Source organism: Bombina bombina, chromosome 1 (genome assembly GCF_027579735.1).
Source record: "Bombina bombina isolate aBomBom1 chromosome 1, aBomBom1.pri, whole genome shotgun sequence".
In the NCBI taxonomy this organism is placed as follows: Eukaryota; Metazoa; Chordata; class Amphibia; order Anura; family Bombinatoridae; genus Bombina; species Bombina bombina.
This window is the reverse complement of record NC_069499.1, coordinates 1,329,421,844-1,329,438,875: the sequence shown is the minus strand read 5'-3', so window position 1 is coordinate 1,329,438,875 and position 17,032 is coordinate 1,329,421,844. Positions and strand designations below refer to the sequence as shown.

At 43.5% G+C, this 17,032-nt stretch overlaps 1 protein-coding gene across 1 annotated transcript in view; it reads left to right on the top strand.

Moving 5' to 3' along the window:
- The window catches only part of LOC128664603 (rho guanine nucleotide exchange factor 40), a 339,695-nt gene that overhangs the window by 127,803 nt on the left and 194,860 nt on the right, over window positions 1-17,032 (top strand). The window contains exons 7-9 of the mRNA XM_053719420.1: window positions 6,695-6,811; window positions 6,890-6,988; window positions 7,267-7,415. Of these exons, the coding sequence (XP_053575395.1) occupies window positions 6,695-6,811; window positions 6,890-6,988; window positions 7,267-7,415 (365 nt within the window). The remainder of the gene's footprint in view (window positions 1-6,694; window positions 6,812-6,889; window positions 6,989-7,266; window positions 7,416-17,032) is intronic.

Here is a 17,032-nt window from a genome sequence, read left to right as displayed (position 1 = left end):
TATGAACAGATAAAGTGCAAATAATTGCTGTGTGAAATCAAACAATGTTAAAGTGAATGTAATCCATGCTAAATAGTTACTTTCCTTCTTAATATAAGGAGAGTTCACGGCATCATGCCTTACTGTTGGGAAATACTGAACCTGGCCACCAGGCGGAGGCAAAGACACCCCAGCCAAAGGCCTAAAGTGAAGGTCAATTTTGATGAATTAGTGCCCGGTTTTTAATAATCCTATTAAAAACAAGGGCACTTTAATTCATCAAAATTTACATTTCACTAATTTTCTTCAAAAACGTACCTTTTCATTCTGGCAGCCGCTCCAGCACTTCCTCTGCCCGTCACAAGCCGTCTTCGCGGGTCCAAAATGACGAATCCGACGTCTGCAGAGGCTTCCGATGGCCGTTGGAATCGATGGAGTGACTGCCAGAATGAAAAGGTAAGTTTTTGAAGAAAAAGAGTGAAATGTCAATTTTGATGGATTAAAGTGTCCTTATTTTTAATAGGATTATTAAAAACTGGGCACTAATTCATCAAAATTGACCTTCACTTTAAATACTCCCCGTACTTCCCTCATATCCCAGTCATTCTTTGCCTTTAGTCACAGGAGGTTGGCATAGAATTGTAAGAATATTCGTAGTAGTTCCTTATGAAGGATATCTACCCTTCGAAATTGGACTGGAGTTTTAAATAGTCTTGTCAGCCTCTCAGTGAGAGCATTGACGAATGTTAGTCTGGAGATGCAGGGAGAGTCTTTCTGCAAACCCATCCAGACTCGTATTAACAGCTCCTAAGCAATCAGTGTTGACGAGTTTCACTGCCTGCTTCCATCACTCAAGTCCATGTCAAGAGCGATGCTACAAGACTGTCAAACTTGAGAGGCTGTGTTTCTGTTCTACGTCATAGATATTATTATTATTGAACAGGGGGGATTAATCACATAATTCTATTTTATTATGATTATGCTGCGACATGTGTGAGATGAGGCTCAGGCAGATGTTGGAACGTACAGGTTTTACTTTCATTTTTGGAAGCTGCGCAGCCTGAAAGGCTTGGCGTGCTTTTTTTCCTATTATAGCAGGGGCGGTCCTGCATTGTGCACCACGTGACCGGGTGTGGTCACGCTGATTTCCTCTTTCCTTACCATGCGGTTTACCAGAGAAGAGCGGTTTCTCTGTTTGGCCTGGGTCATAGCAGGTGGTAAGTGCCCCAGCCATTGGGTGTATAAAGGTGCCGTTTTATCATATTCAATAGTCTGCTTTGTAAGCGCAAGCTATGGAGGATTCTGATGCGTTAGAGGGTACTCCCTCTTTACCTAAGTCTAATACCTGTCTATATTGTGAGGAGGCCATGGTATACCCGCCTGTTCAATTATGTTCCACATGCCTTGATAAAGTAATCATGTCAAAGAAAGTTAATATGTTTGATACCACTGAGCCGTCCACCTCTAAGGAGTCTCCGTCCCGTGAGGTGCGCACCCCACAGTCATTTCCTAATACACATGCAGCATCCCGTAGCACTCCTAATCCTCCACCTGGAGTGGCCCTTTTACCGTCAGACTTTACTGAGCAGTTAAAAACGGCAGTGTCTGCGGCCTTTAGTGCTTTACCTCGCCCTGCTAAGTGAAAGGTCAAATATTGCTATCCTTCCCCGGGTCATCTACTAGCTTATTGGATTTATCTGATACAAGATTATCCGATGATGAAGACACATCTGATACTTCAGAGGGAGCTCTTTCTGGGTCGGAATATGCTGCCTGCTGACTTTAGATTTAGGATGGAACATTTACGCTTTCTACTTAAGGAAGATTTTTCTACTTTAGAGGTTCCAGAGCTTAAATTGCCTGAGGAACCTTTGATTCCTAAATTAGATAAGGTCTACGAGGACAGGGTTGTACCACGGACTTTCCCAGTTCCTGTAAAGATGGCGAACATTATTAAGAATGAATGGGAAAGAATTTGTTCTTCATTTTCCCCTTTTTCTTCCTTTAAAATATTGTTCCCGGATTCGGACTCTCAATTGGAGTGGTTGGGTTCTATCCCCAAGGTGGATGGCGCTTTCTCCACGCTTGCTAAGCGTACTACTTTCCCGCTTGAGGATAGTTTGTCGTTTAAAGAGCCCATGGATAAGAAGATAGTAACTCTGTTAAGAAAGATGTTTCAACATACAGGATATTTGTTTCAACTGGTATCGGCGGTTGCTGGAGCGGCTTCCTACTGGTGCGACCCCTTATCTGAGTTGATCGAGGTGGAGGGTCCCCTTGATGTGATCCAAGAAAGAATTAAGGTCTTAAGGGTGGCTAATTAATTTGTGATGCTAATATGCAAATTAGTCGCCTGAATGCCAAGGCTTCTGGTTTTTCTGTTCAAGCCCGTAGGGCACTCTGGCTGATGTCCTGTCAAGACTTATTTCCCTCCCTTTTAAGGGAAAGATTATTTTTGGTCAAGGACTGGACTCAATTCCCCCCACGGTTACTGGAGGCAAATGTGCCTTTTTACCGCAGGATAAGAAGAACAAACCTAAGGGACAAGGTCCTAATTTTCGTTCCTTTCGTTCACATAAATCGCAACGTCAGCAGCCCTCTGCAAAGCCCGAGCAATCCAAGGGGACTTGGAAGCCGGCTCAGTTCTGAAATAAATCCAAGCATGAAGGGGCGGCCCCCAATCCAGCTCTGGATTTTGTAGGGGGCAGACTCTCACTCTTTTCGGAAGCTTGGTTTGGGGACAAGCAAGACCCATGGGTCCTGGAGGTCATCGCTCAGGGATACAGGATAGGTTTCAAGTCTCATCTACCCAGGGACAGATTCCTTTTGTCAAACCTGTCTTCAAGGCCAGAAAAGAGAGAGGCCTTTCTAGGGTGCGTGAGGGCTCTCTCCTCCCTTGGAGTCATTGTCCCGGTACCTTTTGCAGATAGAGGTCTGGGATACTACTCAAACCTTTTTTGTTGTCCCAAAGGAGGGAACTTTCTGCCTGATTCTGGACCTAAAGTGCTTAAACAAATTCCTATCTGTCTTCTCGTTCAAGATGGAGACAATAAGGTCCATACTTCCCTTAGTACAGGAAGGACAATTCATGACTACGAAATATCTGAAGGATGCTTCACGTTCCAATACACAAGGAACACTTTAAGTTCCTAAGGTTTGCGTTCCTGGACCAGCACTTCCAGTTTATTGCACTTCTGTTTGGTCTAGCTACTGCTCCAAGAATTTTTACAAAGGTTCTACAGGCTCTGATTGCAGTGGCCAGAACCAAGAGTATAGCAGTAGTGCCATACTTGGATGATATTTTGGTTCAAGCACCGTCCTGTCGTCTGGCAGAAGACCATTCGAAAGCTCTTCTATTTCTTCTTCGATTTCATGAATGGAAGATAAACTTAGAAAAGAGTTCTCTTATTCCCAATACCAGGGTGGAATTCCTGGGAACTATAATGGATTCCATATCTATGAGGATATTCCTTACAGACCAGAGACGTTACAAGCTAACTTCCGCTTGTCTTGCCCTCCAGACCTCCTTAAGGCCCTCTGTGGCTCGGTGTATGGAGGTGATTGGTCTCATGGTGTCCAGCATGGACATCATTCCTTTTGCCAGATTCCATCTCAGACCACTTCAGCTGTGCATGCTGAGACAGTGGTACAGCGATCATTCGGATCTGTTTCAACAGATCTCTCTGGACAACCGAGAGAATCGCTCTCCTGGTGGCTCTGTCCAGATCACCTGTCCCAAGGGATGTCCTCTTTGAGACCATCCAGGGAGATTGTGACTACGGACGCAAGTCTCTCAGGATGGGGAGCTGTTTGGGGTGCCAGGAGGGCACAGGGTCTATGGACTCGAGAGGATTCCATCTTCCCGATCAACATTTTGGAACTTCGAGTGATCTTCAATTCTCTTAGCTTGGCCTCTTCTGGGTTCGTCACAGTTTTATCCGATTCCAATCAGACAATATGACCTTGGTGGCTTACATCAACCATCAGGGGGGAACGAGGAGCTCCCTAGCAATGAGGGAAGTATCTCGGATTCTGGAGTGGGCGGAGGCCCATAACGGCTCACTGTCAGGGATCCACATTCCTGGTGTGGACAACTGGGAAACTGATTTCCTCAGCAGACAATCCTTTCATCTGGGGTAATGGTCTCTCCATCCCGAGGTGTTTGCGGAGATTTGCAACAGATGGGGGACGCCAGAGATAGATCTCATGGCGTCCCGGCTCAATTCCAAGCTACCCAGATATGGGTCGCGGTCCAGGGATCCTCAGGTGGAGCTAATAGATGCATTAGCAATGCCTTGGAGATTCAATCTAATTTACATTTTTTCCGCTGTTACCACCTTTCCCTCGCATAGTGGCCAGCATCAAGCAGGAGCAGGCATCAATGATACTGATTGCTCCATCGTGGCTCCAAAGGATGTGGTTCACGGACATGGTGGGGATGTCCTCATATCCTCCGTGGAAGTTATCTTGTCGCAGGGATCTGTTGGAACAAGGTCCTTTTTCTTCATCAAAATCTAGATTCTCTGAGGCTAACTGCGTGGCAATTGAACGCTTAGTCTTAGCCAAGAGAGTTTTCTCTGAAAGGGTTATTGACACTCATTCTGACTTGTAAGCCTTTTACTCGTTGCATCTATCATAAAGTGTGCAGAGCTTACTTATTCTGGTGTGAAGAACGTGGTTTCGCCTGGCATAAGGTCAAGGCTGCCAGGATTCTTTCTCCAGGAGGGGCTGGAGAAAGAACTTTCTGCCAGTTTCCTGAGGGGACAGATTTCGGCCCTTTCTGTTTTGCTACACAAGAGACTCGAAGAGCTCCCTAAATTGCAATCTTTCATTAAGGCTCTGATCAGGATCAAACCTGTGTTTAGATCAAACGCTCCACTTTGGAGTCTGGATCTTGTCCTTAAATTTTTGCAACAGGCTCTGTGTGAGTCTATGCATTCGGTTGACATTAAATTGTTGTCCTGGAAGGTTCTTTTTCTGTTGGCTATTGCGTCGGCATGCAGAGTTTCTGAAATGGCTGTCTTGCAATGTGAGCCACCTTATCTGGTGTTCCACACTGATAAGGCTGTCCTACGTACCCGCTTGGGTTTTCTTCCTAAGGTGGTGTCTGATTCATTGTATCAATCAGGAGATTATGGTTCCTTCCTTGTGTCCTTATCCCCCTCCTTCGAAGGAACGTTTACTAAATAATTTGGATGTGGTTCGAGCTTTGAAGTTTTATCTTCAAGCTACTAAGGATTTTAGACTAACTTTTTTTGTTTTTGTTTATCTACGCTGGAAAGCGTTTGGGTCTGAAGGCTTCTTCGACTTCCTTGTCTTTTTGGTTGAGGAGTGTTATACGCTTAGCTTATGAGACAGCGGGACTTAGATCTCCTCAGAGGATTATGGCTCATTCCACTAGAGCGGTGGCTTCCTCTTGGGCCTTTAAGAACAAGGCCTCTATGGATCAGATTTGTAAGGCGGCTAACTTGTCCTCCTTACATACTTTTTCAAAATTCTACAAAGCAGCTTTTAGGAGAAATTTTTTGCAGGCTGTGGTGCCCTCAGATTAGGGTCCGCCTTTCTTTTACCCCTCCCGTTATCATTTAGTGTCCTCTAGAGCTTGGGTATAGTTTTCCCAACAGTAAGGAATGATGCCATGGACTCTCCTTATATTAAGAAGGAAAACATAAATTATGCTTACCTGATAATTAAATTTCCTTCTGTATGAGGAGATTCCACGGCCCTCGCCCGTATACTTCGATGGGCGGACCAAAATATATTTTCTCTTCCGGCACCATTTATACCCTGATATTTCTCCTACTGTTCCTTGTTCCCTTGGCAGAATGACTGGGATATGAGGGAAGTAGGGGGGAGTATTTAAGCCTTTGGCTGGGATGTCTGACTCTTCCTGCTGGCCAGGTTCAGTATTTCCCAACAGTAAGGAATGAAGTTGTGGACTCTTCTCATACAGAAGGAAATGAAATGATCAGGTAAGCATAATTTATGTTTTTATCATATACATCTTTGTTGCACCCTTCAGCTTTGCCTAATTGTCCTCAGTAGAATATATCAAAGTATTTTATAGAACTAAAATTTGTAAGGCAATTTATTGTTTAATGTCCCTTTTAAAATAGCTGCTGGAACTGTTTATCAGGTTACCAATTTCACCACGATGTCTGCATCTTCATAGACATCCAGGAATGTGGCCTTAACAAAACAGTAATGCAAAAAAGCAGCTTCTTCCTCACCTCGTTGTTTTAGTTTGTTAAATGTATCTTCTGTTTTACACATGCATTCAATGCACTAGTATGTTTCAACCAAACAATGACTGTGTGTGCTGCAGCCATAAAATGTGTTAGAAAACAAAAATGTATAATTATGATCTTTACTTTCATTGTAACAATACAAATAGCGCAACAGATTTTTGCAGAGCTATGCAAATCAATGATAATAGTAAAAAAGTAGTCTTAGCTGATTAACATTCTAATTTTTGTTGTTGTCTTGACTCGTCACTTGCCTCTGGCTACGTCACGTGCTTCTGGCCACGTCACGTGCCTCGTCTCGTCACGTGCCTCTCGTCCTGTCTTGTCTTCAGTAAATCATTTAAATGATGTAAAAGGGACTTAAAGGAACAGTAAACACTTTAAAATATTTTAGTATTTATTTTGCCTCCATTTCAGTATTTTCTTCTTCCAGTGCACATGTACATTTTTTCTTCTGACTTTTTTTTTAGTTTGATCTTCTGACTTCAACAAAATCCTTACACAAGCACATCGAGGCACCCCTTCTCCCACTGGAGTTTGATGGATCATTGCCGTACTGCCATAAAGACTGGCTAGCGTTTCGAATGGTGAGTTATTCTCCTGGTGTACAAACCTTGAGGATACTTTAGATTTATTTATTTATTTTTGCAATATTTTCTTTGCAGAAGTGGGAGCACCTGCAGGAGGCTTGTCACAATGCCTACAACTTTCTCCAGAACGCAATCAGGAGTCTGCACATCAGCTCGCTGCCAGAAAAGGCCGAGGTGAAGCACTTCATCATCATATGCCAAACAAATTATGTGTTCTTTGAGTCATTAGCTCCATCATATCGTTAATACCTGATGAACTAACTCATTTTCAATCTTGCAGTTTCAGTGGTTTTATTATATACAGCATGTGTATAGAACATCAGCTACATAGATAAAATACTGTTTTCATATAATCATTTACATAAATATATCTTAGAGTCTGGGTTAATTTAAGGATTAATTCTTCATACAGAAATATATTCTAGTCTCAGGAACTTTATGTCTGCTTCCAGGAAGCTAGTAATCTCCTGATGAGATTCGGGCAGCTGATGAAGACTGTACTGGAGGACAAAAGACTGGTGAGACTGCAGACAGAGGGAGGCGCTATCCTAGCTAGACTGAGGAAGGAAGAGTCTTGTGTGACCCTGACGGAGGACTATAGGTAAAAAGTTCTTCATTCTCTATCTATTATAAACATCTGTGTGTCTCTGTCTGTCTTGCAGTATAAAGAAAGCAGTATGTATACATTACCTTCAACCACATTGCACTCACATTGTCAGTTTCAGATAGGGGTGGATTCTCCCTTCCTTATTAAGAGCTAAATCGAAGCATGTCAAATGTGTGTAATATAAATCAATGCATCATCTTGGGCAATGCACTGGGCACCTTGTGCTTCTTAGATTAGATTGACTGCAACTCCTCTGCACTGAGGGGTATCACAGCAGAGCCTCATACCCCTCACAGGTGCCTTAATTGGAGGCTAAACAATTCTTGCTGTCTCTAATCCAGCCCATGGTGATTTCTACCTCTCAAGATTTATGATTAGAATTTTTCCTCCTCCACATTCACACACTCATAGGATCCAGACCCGAGTTCTAATATGAAAACCATTATGAAATAGCTGCACTATATCTTAATTTTTCTCTTGTTAAGTGTATTCAGTCCACGGGTCATCCATTACTTATGGGATATATTCCCTTCCCAACAGGAAGTTGCAAGAGGATCACCCAAGCAGAGCTGCTATATAGCTCCTCTCCTCACATGTCATACCCAGTCATTCTCTTGCAACTCAACTAGATAGGACGTTGTGAGAGGTCTGTGGTGTTTTTTATACTTAGTTTATTTCTTCAATCAAAAGTTTGTTATTTTAAATGGCACCGGAGTGTGCTGTTTGTTCTCGGGCAGTATTTGGAAGAAGAATCTGCCTGCGTTTTCTATGATCTTAGCAGAAGTAACTAAGATCCACTGGCTGTTCTCGCACATTCTGAGGAGTGGGGTAACTTTCAGAAAGGGAATAGCGTGTGGGGAATCCTGCAAACAAGGTATGTGCAGTAAATTATTTTTCTAAGGAATGGAATTGACTCAGAAAATACTGCTGATACCGATGTAATGTAAGTACAGCCTTAAATGCAGTAGCAACTGGTATCAGGCTGATGAATGTATGTACAATAAGTAATTTTCTAAGGAATGGAATTTGACTAAGAAAATACTGTTAATACTGAAGTAATGTATGAGCCTTAACTGCAGTAGAAGCGACTGGTAGCAGGCTTATTAATAACACTACCTAGCTTTTAAAGTGCATGTTTAAAACGTTTACTGGCATGTTATTCGTTTTTTTGTGAGGTACTTTGGTGATAAATCTTTTGGGGCATGATTTCCACATGGCTGTCGTTTATTTCTACATAGAAACGGTTAACTGAGGTTTCCCACTGTTGTAATATGAGTGGGAGGGGCCTATTTTAGCGCTTTTTTGCGCAGTAAAAATTCAGTTTCAGTCTTCCTGCTTCTTCCTCCTTGATCCAGGACGTCTCTAGAGAGCTCAGGGGTCTCCAAAATTCATTTTGAGGGAGGTAATCAGTCACAGCAGACCTGTGACAGTGTGTTTGACTGTGATAAAAACGTTAATTGTTAAATTGATTATCCGTTTTTGGGTATTAAGGGGTTAATCATCCAATTGCTAGTGGGTGCAATGCTTTGCTAACTTAATACATTTACTGTGAAAATGTGGTTGCTATAACTGATTTGGTTCATTGTTATTTCAACTGTGACGATTTTTTGTGCTTCTTAAAGGCGCAGTAGCGTTTTTTATATTGCTTGTAAATTTATTTGAAAGGATTTTCCAAGCTTGCTAGTCTCATTGCGAGTCTGTTTAAACATGTCTGACACAGATGAATCTGTTCACTATGTTTGAAGGCCAATGTGGAGCCCCACAGAAATATGTGTACTAAATGTATTGATGTCACTTTGAATAAAAACAGAATTTATGTTTACCTGATAAATTACTTTCTCCAACGGTGTGTCCGGTCCACGGCGTCATCCTTACTTGTGGGATATTCTCTTCCCCAACAGGAAATGGCAAAGAGCCCAGCAAAGCTGGTCACATGATCCCTCCTAGGCTCCGCCTTCCCCAGTCATTCGACCGACGTAAAGGAGGAATATTTGCATAGGAGAAATCATATGATACCGTGGTGACTGTAGCTAGAGAAAATAAATCATCAGACCTGATTAAAAAACCAGGGCGGGCCGTGGACCGGACACACCGTTGGAGAAAGTAATTTATCAGGTAAACATAAATTCTGTTTTCTCCAACATAGGTGTGTCCGGTCCACGGCGTCATCCTTACTTGTGGGAACCAATACCAAAGCTTTAGGACACGGATGATGGGAGGGTGCAAATCAGGTCACCTAGATGGAAGGCACCACGGCTTGCAAAACCTTTCTCCCAAAAATAGCCTCAGAAGAAGCAAAAGTATCAAATTTGTAAAATTTGGTAAAAGTGTGCAGTGAAGACCAAGTCGCTGCCTTACATATCTGATCAACAGAAGCCTCGTTCTTGAAGGCCCATGTGGAAGCCACAGCCCTAGTGGAATGAGCTGTGATTCTTTCAGGAGGCTGCCGTCCGGCAGTCTCATAAGCCAATCGGATGATGCTTTTAAGCCAAAAAGAGAGAGAGGTAGAAGTTGCTTTTTGACCTCTCCTTTTACCAGAATAAACAACAAACAAGGAAGATGTTTGTCTGAAATCCTTTGTAGCCTCTAAATAGAATTTTAGAGCACAAACTACATCCAAATTGTGCAACAAACGTTCCTTCTTTGAAACTGGATTCGGACACAAAGAAGGCACGACTATCTCCTGGTTAATATTTTTGTTAGAAACAACTTTCGGAAGAAAACCAGGTTTAGTACGCAAAACCACCTTATCTGCATGGAACACCAGATAAGGAGGAGAACACTGCAGAGCAGATAACTCTGAAACTCTTCTAGCAGAAGAAATTGCAACCAAAAACAAAACTTTCCAAGATAATAACTTGATATCAACGGAATGTAGGGGTTCAAACGGAACCCCCTGAAGAACTGAAAGAACTAAATTGAGACTCCAAGGAGGAGTCAAACGTTTGTAAACAGGCTTGATTCTAACCAGAGCCTGAACAAAAGCTTGAACATCTGGCACAGCCGCCAGCTTTTTGTGAAGTAAAACAGATAAAGCAGAAATCTGTCCCTTCAAAGAACTTGCAGATAATCCTTTCTCCAAACCTTCTTGAAGAAAGGATAGAATCTTAGGAATTTTTATCTTGTTCCATGGGAATCCTTTAGATTCACACCAACAGATATATTTTTTCCATATTTTATGGTAGATTTTTCTAGTTACAGGCTTTCTAGCCTGAACAAGAGTATCAATGACAGAATCTGAGAACCCTCGCTTTGATAAAATCAAGCGTTCAATCTCCAAGCAGTCAGTTGGAGTGAGGCCAGATTCGGATGTTCGAACGGACCTTGAACAAGAAGGTCCTGTCTCAAAGGTAGCTTCCATGGTGGAGCCGATGACATATTCACCAGATCTGCATACCAAGTCCTGCGTGGCCACGCAGGAGCTATCAAGATCACCGATACCCTCTCCTGTTTGATCCTGGCTACCAGCCTGGGAATGAGAGTAAACGGTGGGAACACATAAGCTAGGTTGAAGCTCCAAGGTGCTACTAGTGCATCCACTAGAGTCGCCTTGGGATCCCTGGATCTGGACCCGTAGCAAGGAACCTTGAAGTTCTGACGAGACGCTTCCCAATTTTCCACTCCTGGGATGTGGATTGCAGACAAGTGGCAGGAGTGAGTCTCCGCCCATTGAATTATTTTGGTCACTTCTTCCATCGCCAGGGAACTCCTTGTTCCCCCCTGATGGTTGATATACGCAACAGTCGTCATGTTGTCTGATTGAAACCGTATGAATTTGGCCTTTGCTAGCTGAGGCCAAGCCTTGAGAGCATTGAATATCGCTCTGTTCCAGAATATTTATCGGGAGAAGAGATTCTTCCCGAGACCAAAGACCCTGAGCTTTCAGGGGTTCCCAGACCGCGCCCCAGCCCACCAGACTGGCGTCGGTCGTGACAATGACCCACTCTGGTCTGCGGAAGCTCATCCCTTGTGACAGGTTGTCCAGGGTCAGCCACCAACGGAGTGAATCTCTGGTCCTCTGATCTACTTGTATCGTCGGAGACAAGTCTGTATAATCCCCATTCCACTGACTGAGCATGCACAGTTGTAATGGTCTTAGATGAATTCGCGCAAAAGGAACTATGTCCATTGCCGCGACCATCAAACCTATTACTTCCATGCACTGCGCTATGGAAGGAAGAAGAACAGAATGAAGTACCTGACAAGAGCTTAGAAGTTTTGATTTTCTGGCCTCTGTCAGAAAAATCCTCATTTCTAAGGAGTCTATTATTGTTCCCAAGAAGGGAACTCTTGTTGACGGAGATAGAGAACTTTTTTCTACGTTCACTTTCCACCCGTGAGATCTGAGAAAGGCCAGGACAATGTCCGTATGAGCCTTTGCTTGTGGTAGAGACGACGCTTGAATCAGTATGTCGTCCAAGTAAGGTACTACTGCAATGCCCCTTGGTCTTAGCACCGCTAGAAGGGACCCTAGTACCTTTGTGAAAATTCTTGGAGCAGTGGCTAATCCGAATGGAAGTGCCACAAACTGGTAATGCTTGTCCAGAAAGGCGAACCTTAGGAACCGATGATGTTCCTTGTGGATAGGAATATGTAGATACGCATCCTTTAAATCCACCGTGGTCATGAATTGACCTTCCTGGATGGTAGGAAGAATTGTCCGAATGGTTTCCATTTTGAACGATGGAACCTTGAGAAATTTGTTTAGGATCTTGAGATCTAAGATTGGTCTGAATGTTCCCTCTTTTTTGGGAACTATGAACAGATTGGAGTAGAATCCCATCCCTTGTTCTCCTAATGGAACAGGATGAATCACTCCCATTTTTAACAGGTCTTCTACACAATGTAAGAATGCCTGTCTTTTTATGTGGTCTGAAGACAATTGAGACCTGTGGAACCTTCCCCTTGGGGGTAGCTCCTTGAATTCCAGAAGATAACCTTGGGAGACTATTTCTAGCGCCCAAGGATCCAGAACATCTCTTGCCCAAGCCTGAGCGAAGAGAGAAAGTCTGCCCCCCACCAGATCCGGTCCCGGATCGGGGGCCAACATCTCATGCTGTCTTGGTAGCAGTGGCAGGTTTCTTGGCCTGCTTACCTTTGTTCCAGCCTTGCATTGGCCTCCAGGCTGGCTTGGTTTGAGAAGTATTACCCTCTTGCTTAGAGGATGTAGAACTTGAGGCTGGTCCGTTTCTGCGAAAGGGACGAAAATTTGGTTTATTTTTAGCCTTAAAAGACCTATCCTGAGGAAGGGCGTGGCCCTTACCCCCAGTGATATCTGAAATAATCTCTTTCAAGTCAGGGCCAAACAGCGTTTTCCCCTTGAAAGGTATGTTAAGTAATTTGTTCTTGGAGGACGCATCCGCTGACCAAGACTTTAGCCAAAGCGCTCTGCGCGCCACAATAGCAAACCCTGAATTTTTCGCCGCTAATCTAGCTAATTGCAAAGTGGCGTCTAAGGTAAAAGAGTTAGCCAATTTAAGTGCTTGAACTCTGCCCATAACCTCCTCATAAGAGGATGCTTGATTGAGCGACTTTTCTAGTTCCTCGAACCAGAAACACGCTGCTGTAGTGACAGGAACAATGCATGAAATTGGTTGTAGAAGGTAACCTTGCTGAACAAACATCTTTTTAAGCAAACCCTCTAATTTTTTGTCCATAGGATCTTTAAAAGCACAACTATCTTCTATAGGGATAGTGGTGCGTTTGTTTAGAGTAGAAACCGCCCCCTCGACCTTGGGGACTGTCTGCCATAAGTCCTTCCTGGGGTCGACCATAGGAAATAATTTCTTAAATATAGGGGGAGGGACAAAAGGTATGCCGGGCCTTTCCCATTCTTTATTTACAATGTCCGCCACCCGCTTGGGTATAGGAAAAGCTTCGGGGGGCACCGGGACCTCTAGGAACCTGTCCATTTTACATAATTTCTCTGGAATGACCAAATTGTCACAATCATCCAGAGTAGATAACACCTCCTTAAGCAGAGCGCGGAGATGTTCCAATTTAAATTTAAATGTAATAACATCAGGTTCAGCTTGTTGAGAAATTTTTCCTGAATCTGAAATTTCTCCCTCAGACAAAACCTCCCTAGCCCCTTCAGACTGGTGTAAGGGCATGTCAGAACCATTATCATCAGCGTCCTCATGCTCTTCAGTATCTAAAACAGAGCAGTCGCGCTTTCGCTGATAAGTGGGCATTTTGGCTAAAATGTTTTTAATAGAATTATCCATTACAGCCGTTAATTGTTGCATAGTAAGGAGGATTGGCGCACTAGATGTACTAGGGCCCTCCTGAGTGGGCAAGACTGGTGTAGACATAGAAGGGGATGATGCAGTACCATGCTTACTCCCCTCACTTAAGGAATCGTTTTGGGCAACATTATTATCAGTGGTATCATTGTCCCTACTTTGTTTGTCACATTTATCACATATATTTAAATGGATAGGAACCTTGGCTTCCGAACATACAGAACATCGTCTATCTGATAGTTCAGACATGTTAATAGGCATAAACTTGGTAACAAAGCACAAAAAACGTTTTAAAATAAAACCGTTACTGTCTCTTTAAATTTTAAACTGAACACACTTTTTTACTGAATATACACAAAAGTATGAAGGAAATGTTCAAAATTCACCAAAATTTCACCACAGTGTCATAAAGCCTTAAAAGTATTGCACACCAAATTTGAAAGCTTTAACTCTTAAAATAACGGAACCGGAGCCGTTTTTACATTTAACCCCTATACAGTCCCTGGTATCTGCTTTGCTGAGACCCAACCAAGCCCAGAGGGGAATACGATACCAAATGACGCCTTCAATAAGCTTTTTCAGTGGATCTGAGCACCTCACACATGCATCTGCATGCCTTTGCTTCTCAAAAACAACTGCGCATTAGTGGCGCGAAAATGAGGCTCTGCATATGACTAGAAAAGGCCCCCAGTGAAAAAGGTGTCCAATACAGTGCCTGTCCGTTTTTTTAACAATTTGCCAAGATTAAAATAACTCTCCTAAGTTATAAACCATTAAACATGCTTATATAGTAATCGTTTTGGCCCAGAAAAATGTCTACCAGTCTTTAAAGCCCTTGTGAAGCCCTTGTATTCTTATATTGAAAATTAAGAAAATGGCTTACCGGATCCCATAGGGAAAATGACAGTTTCCAGCATTACCAAGTCTTGTTAGAAATGTGTCATACCTCAAGCAGCCAAAGTCTGCTCACTGTTTCCCCCAACTGAAGTTAATTCCTCTCAACAGTCCTGTGTGGAAACAGCCATCGATTTTAGTAACGGTTGCTAAAATCATTTTCCTCTTACAAACAGAAATCTTCATCTCTTTTCTGTTTCAGAGTAAATAGTACATACCAGCACTATTTTAAAATAACAAACTCTTGATTGAAGAATAAAAACTACATTTAAACACCAAAAAACTCTGAGCCATCTCCGTGGAGATGTTGCCTGTGCAACGGCAAAGAGAATGACTGGGGAAGGCGGAGCCTATGAGGGATCATGTGACCAGCTTTGCTGGGCTCTTTGCCATTTCCTGTTGGGGAAGAGAATATCCCACAAGTAAGGATGACGCCGTGGACCGGACACACCTATGTTGGAGAAAGTCAATTTATATCTGTAAAGAAATTATCACCAGACAACGAGGGGGAAGTTATGCCGACTAACTCTCCCCACGTGTCAGTCCTTCGCCTCCCGCTCAGGAGGCGCGTGATATTGTGGCGCCAAGTACATCAGAGAGGCCCATACAAATCACTTTGCAAGACATGGCTGCTGTTATGACAGAGGTATTATCTAAATTGCCTGAATTAAGAGGCAAGCGCGATAGCTCTGGGTTAAGGACAGAGCGCGCTGATGATGTGAGAGCCATGTCTGATACTGCGTCACAATTTGCAGAACATGAGGACGGAGAGCTTCATTCTGTGGGTGACGGATCTGATCCAGGGAGACCGGATTCAGAGATTTCTAATTTTAAATTTAAGCTTGAGAACCTCCGTGTATTGCTAGGGAAGGTATTAGCGGCTCTGAATGATTGTAACACGGTTGCAATTCCAGAGAAAATATGTAGGTTGGATAGATACTTTGCGGTACCGGTGTGTACTGACGTTTTTCCTATACCTAAAAGGCTTACAGAAATTATTAGCAAGGAGTGGGATAGACCCGGTGTGCCCTTTTCCCCTCCTCCGATATTTAGAAAAATGTTTCCAATAGACGCCACCACACGAGACTTATATCAGACGGTCCCTAAGGTGGAGGGAGCAGTTTCTACATTAGCTAAACGTACCACTATCCCGGTGGAGGATAGTTGTGCTTTTTCGGATCCAATGGATAAAAAATTAGAAGGTTACCTTAAGAAAATGTTTGTTCAACAAGGTTTTATCTTACAGCCCCTTGCATGCATTGCGCCTGTCACTGCTGCTGCGGCATTCTGGTTTGAGTCTCTGGAAGAGGCCATTCGCACAGCTCCATTGGATGAGATTATGGCCAAGCTTAAAGCACTTAAGCTAGCTAATGCATTTGTTTCTGATGCCGTTGTACATTTAACCAAACTAACGGCTAAAAACTCCGGATTCGCCATGCAGGCACGCAGAGCGCTATGGCTTAAATCCTGGTCAGCTGACGTGACTTCTAAATCTAAATTGCTTAATATTCCTTTCAAAGGGCAGACCTTATTCGGGCCCGGCTTGAAAGAAATTATTGCTGACATTACTGGAGGTAAGGGTCATACTCTTCCTCAGGACAGGGCCAAATCAAAGGCCAAACAGTCTAATTTTTGTGCCTTTCGTAACTTCAAGGCAGGAGCAGCATCAACTTCCTCCGCTCCAAAACAGGAAGGACCTGTTGCTCGTTACAGACAGGGCTGGAAAGCTAATCAGCCCTGGAACAAGGGCAAGCAGGCCAGAAAGCCTACTTCTGCCCCCAAGACAGCATGAAGAGAGGGCCCCCTATCCGGAAACGGATCTAGTGGGGGGCAGACTATCTCTCTTCGCCCAGGCTTGGGCAAGAGATGTCCAGGATCCCTGGGCGTTGGAGATCATATCTCAGGGATATCTTCTGGACTTCAAAGCTTCTCCTCCACAAGGGAGATTTCATCTTTCAAGGTTATCAGCAAACCAAGTAAAGAAAGAGGCATTTCTACGCTGTGTGCAAGACCTCTTAGTAATGGGGGTGATCCACCCAGTTCCGCGGACGGAACAAGGGCAAGGGTTTTACTCAAATCTGTTTGTGGTTCCCAAGAAAGAGGGAACCTTCAGACCAATCTTGGACCTAAAAATCTTAAACAAATTCCTAAGAGTTCCATCATTCAAAATGGAAACTATTCGAAACATCCTACCCATGATCCAAGAGGGTCAATACATGACCACAGTAGACTTAAAGGATGCCTACCTTCATATACCGATTCACAAAGATCATTATCGGTACCTAAGATTTGCCTTTCTACACAGGCATTACCATTTTGTAGCTCTTCCCTTCGGGTTGGCTACGGCCCCGAGAATCTTTACAAAGGTTCTGGGCTCACTTCTGGCGGTTCTAAGACTGCGAGGCATAGCGGTGGCTCCGTATCTAGACGACATCCTGATACAGGCGTCAAGCTTTCAAATGGCCAAGTCTC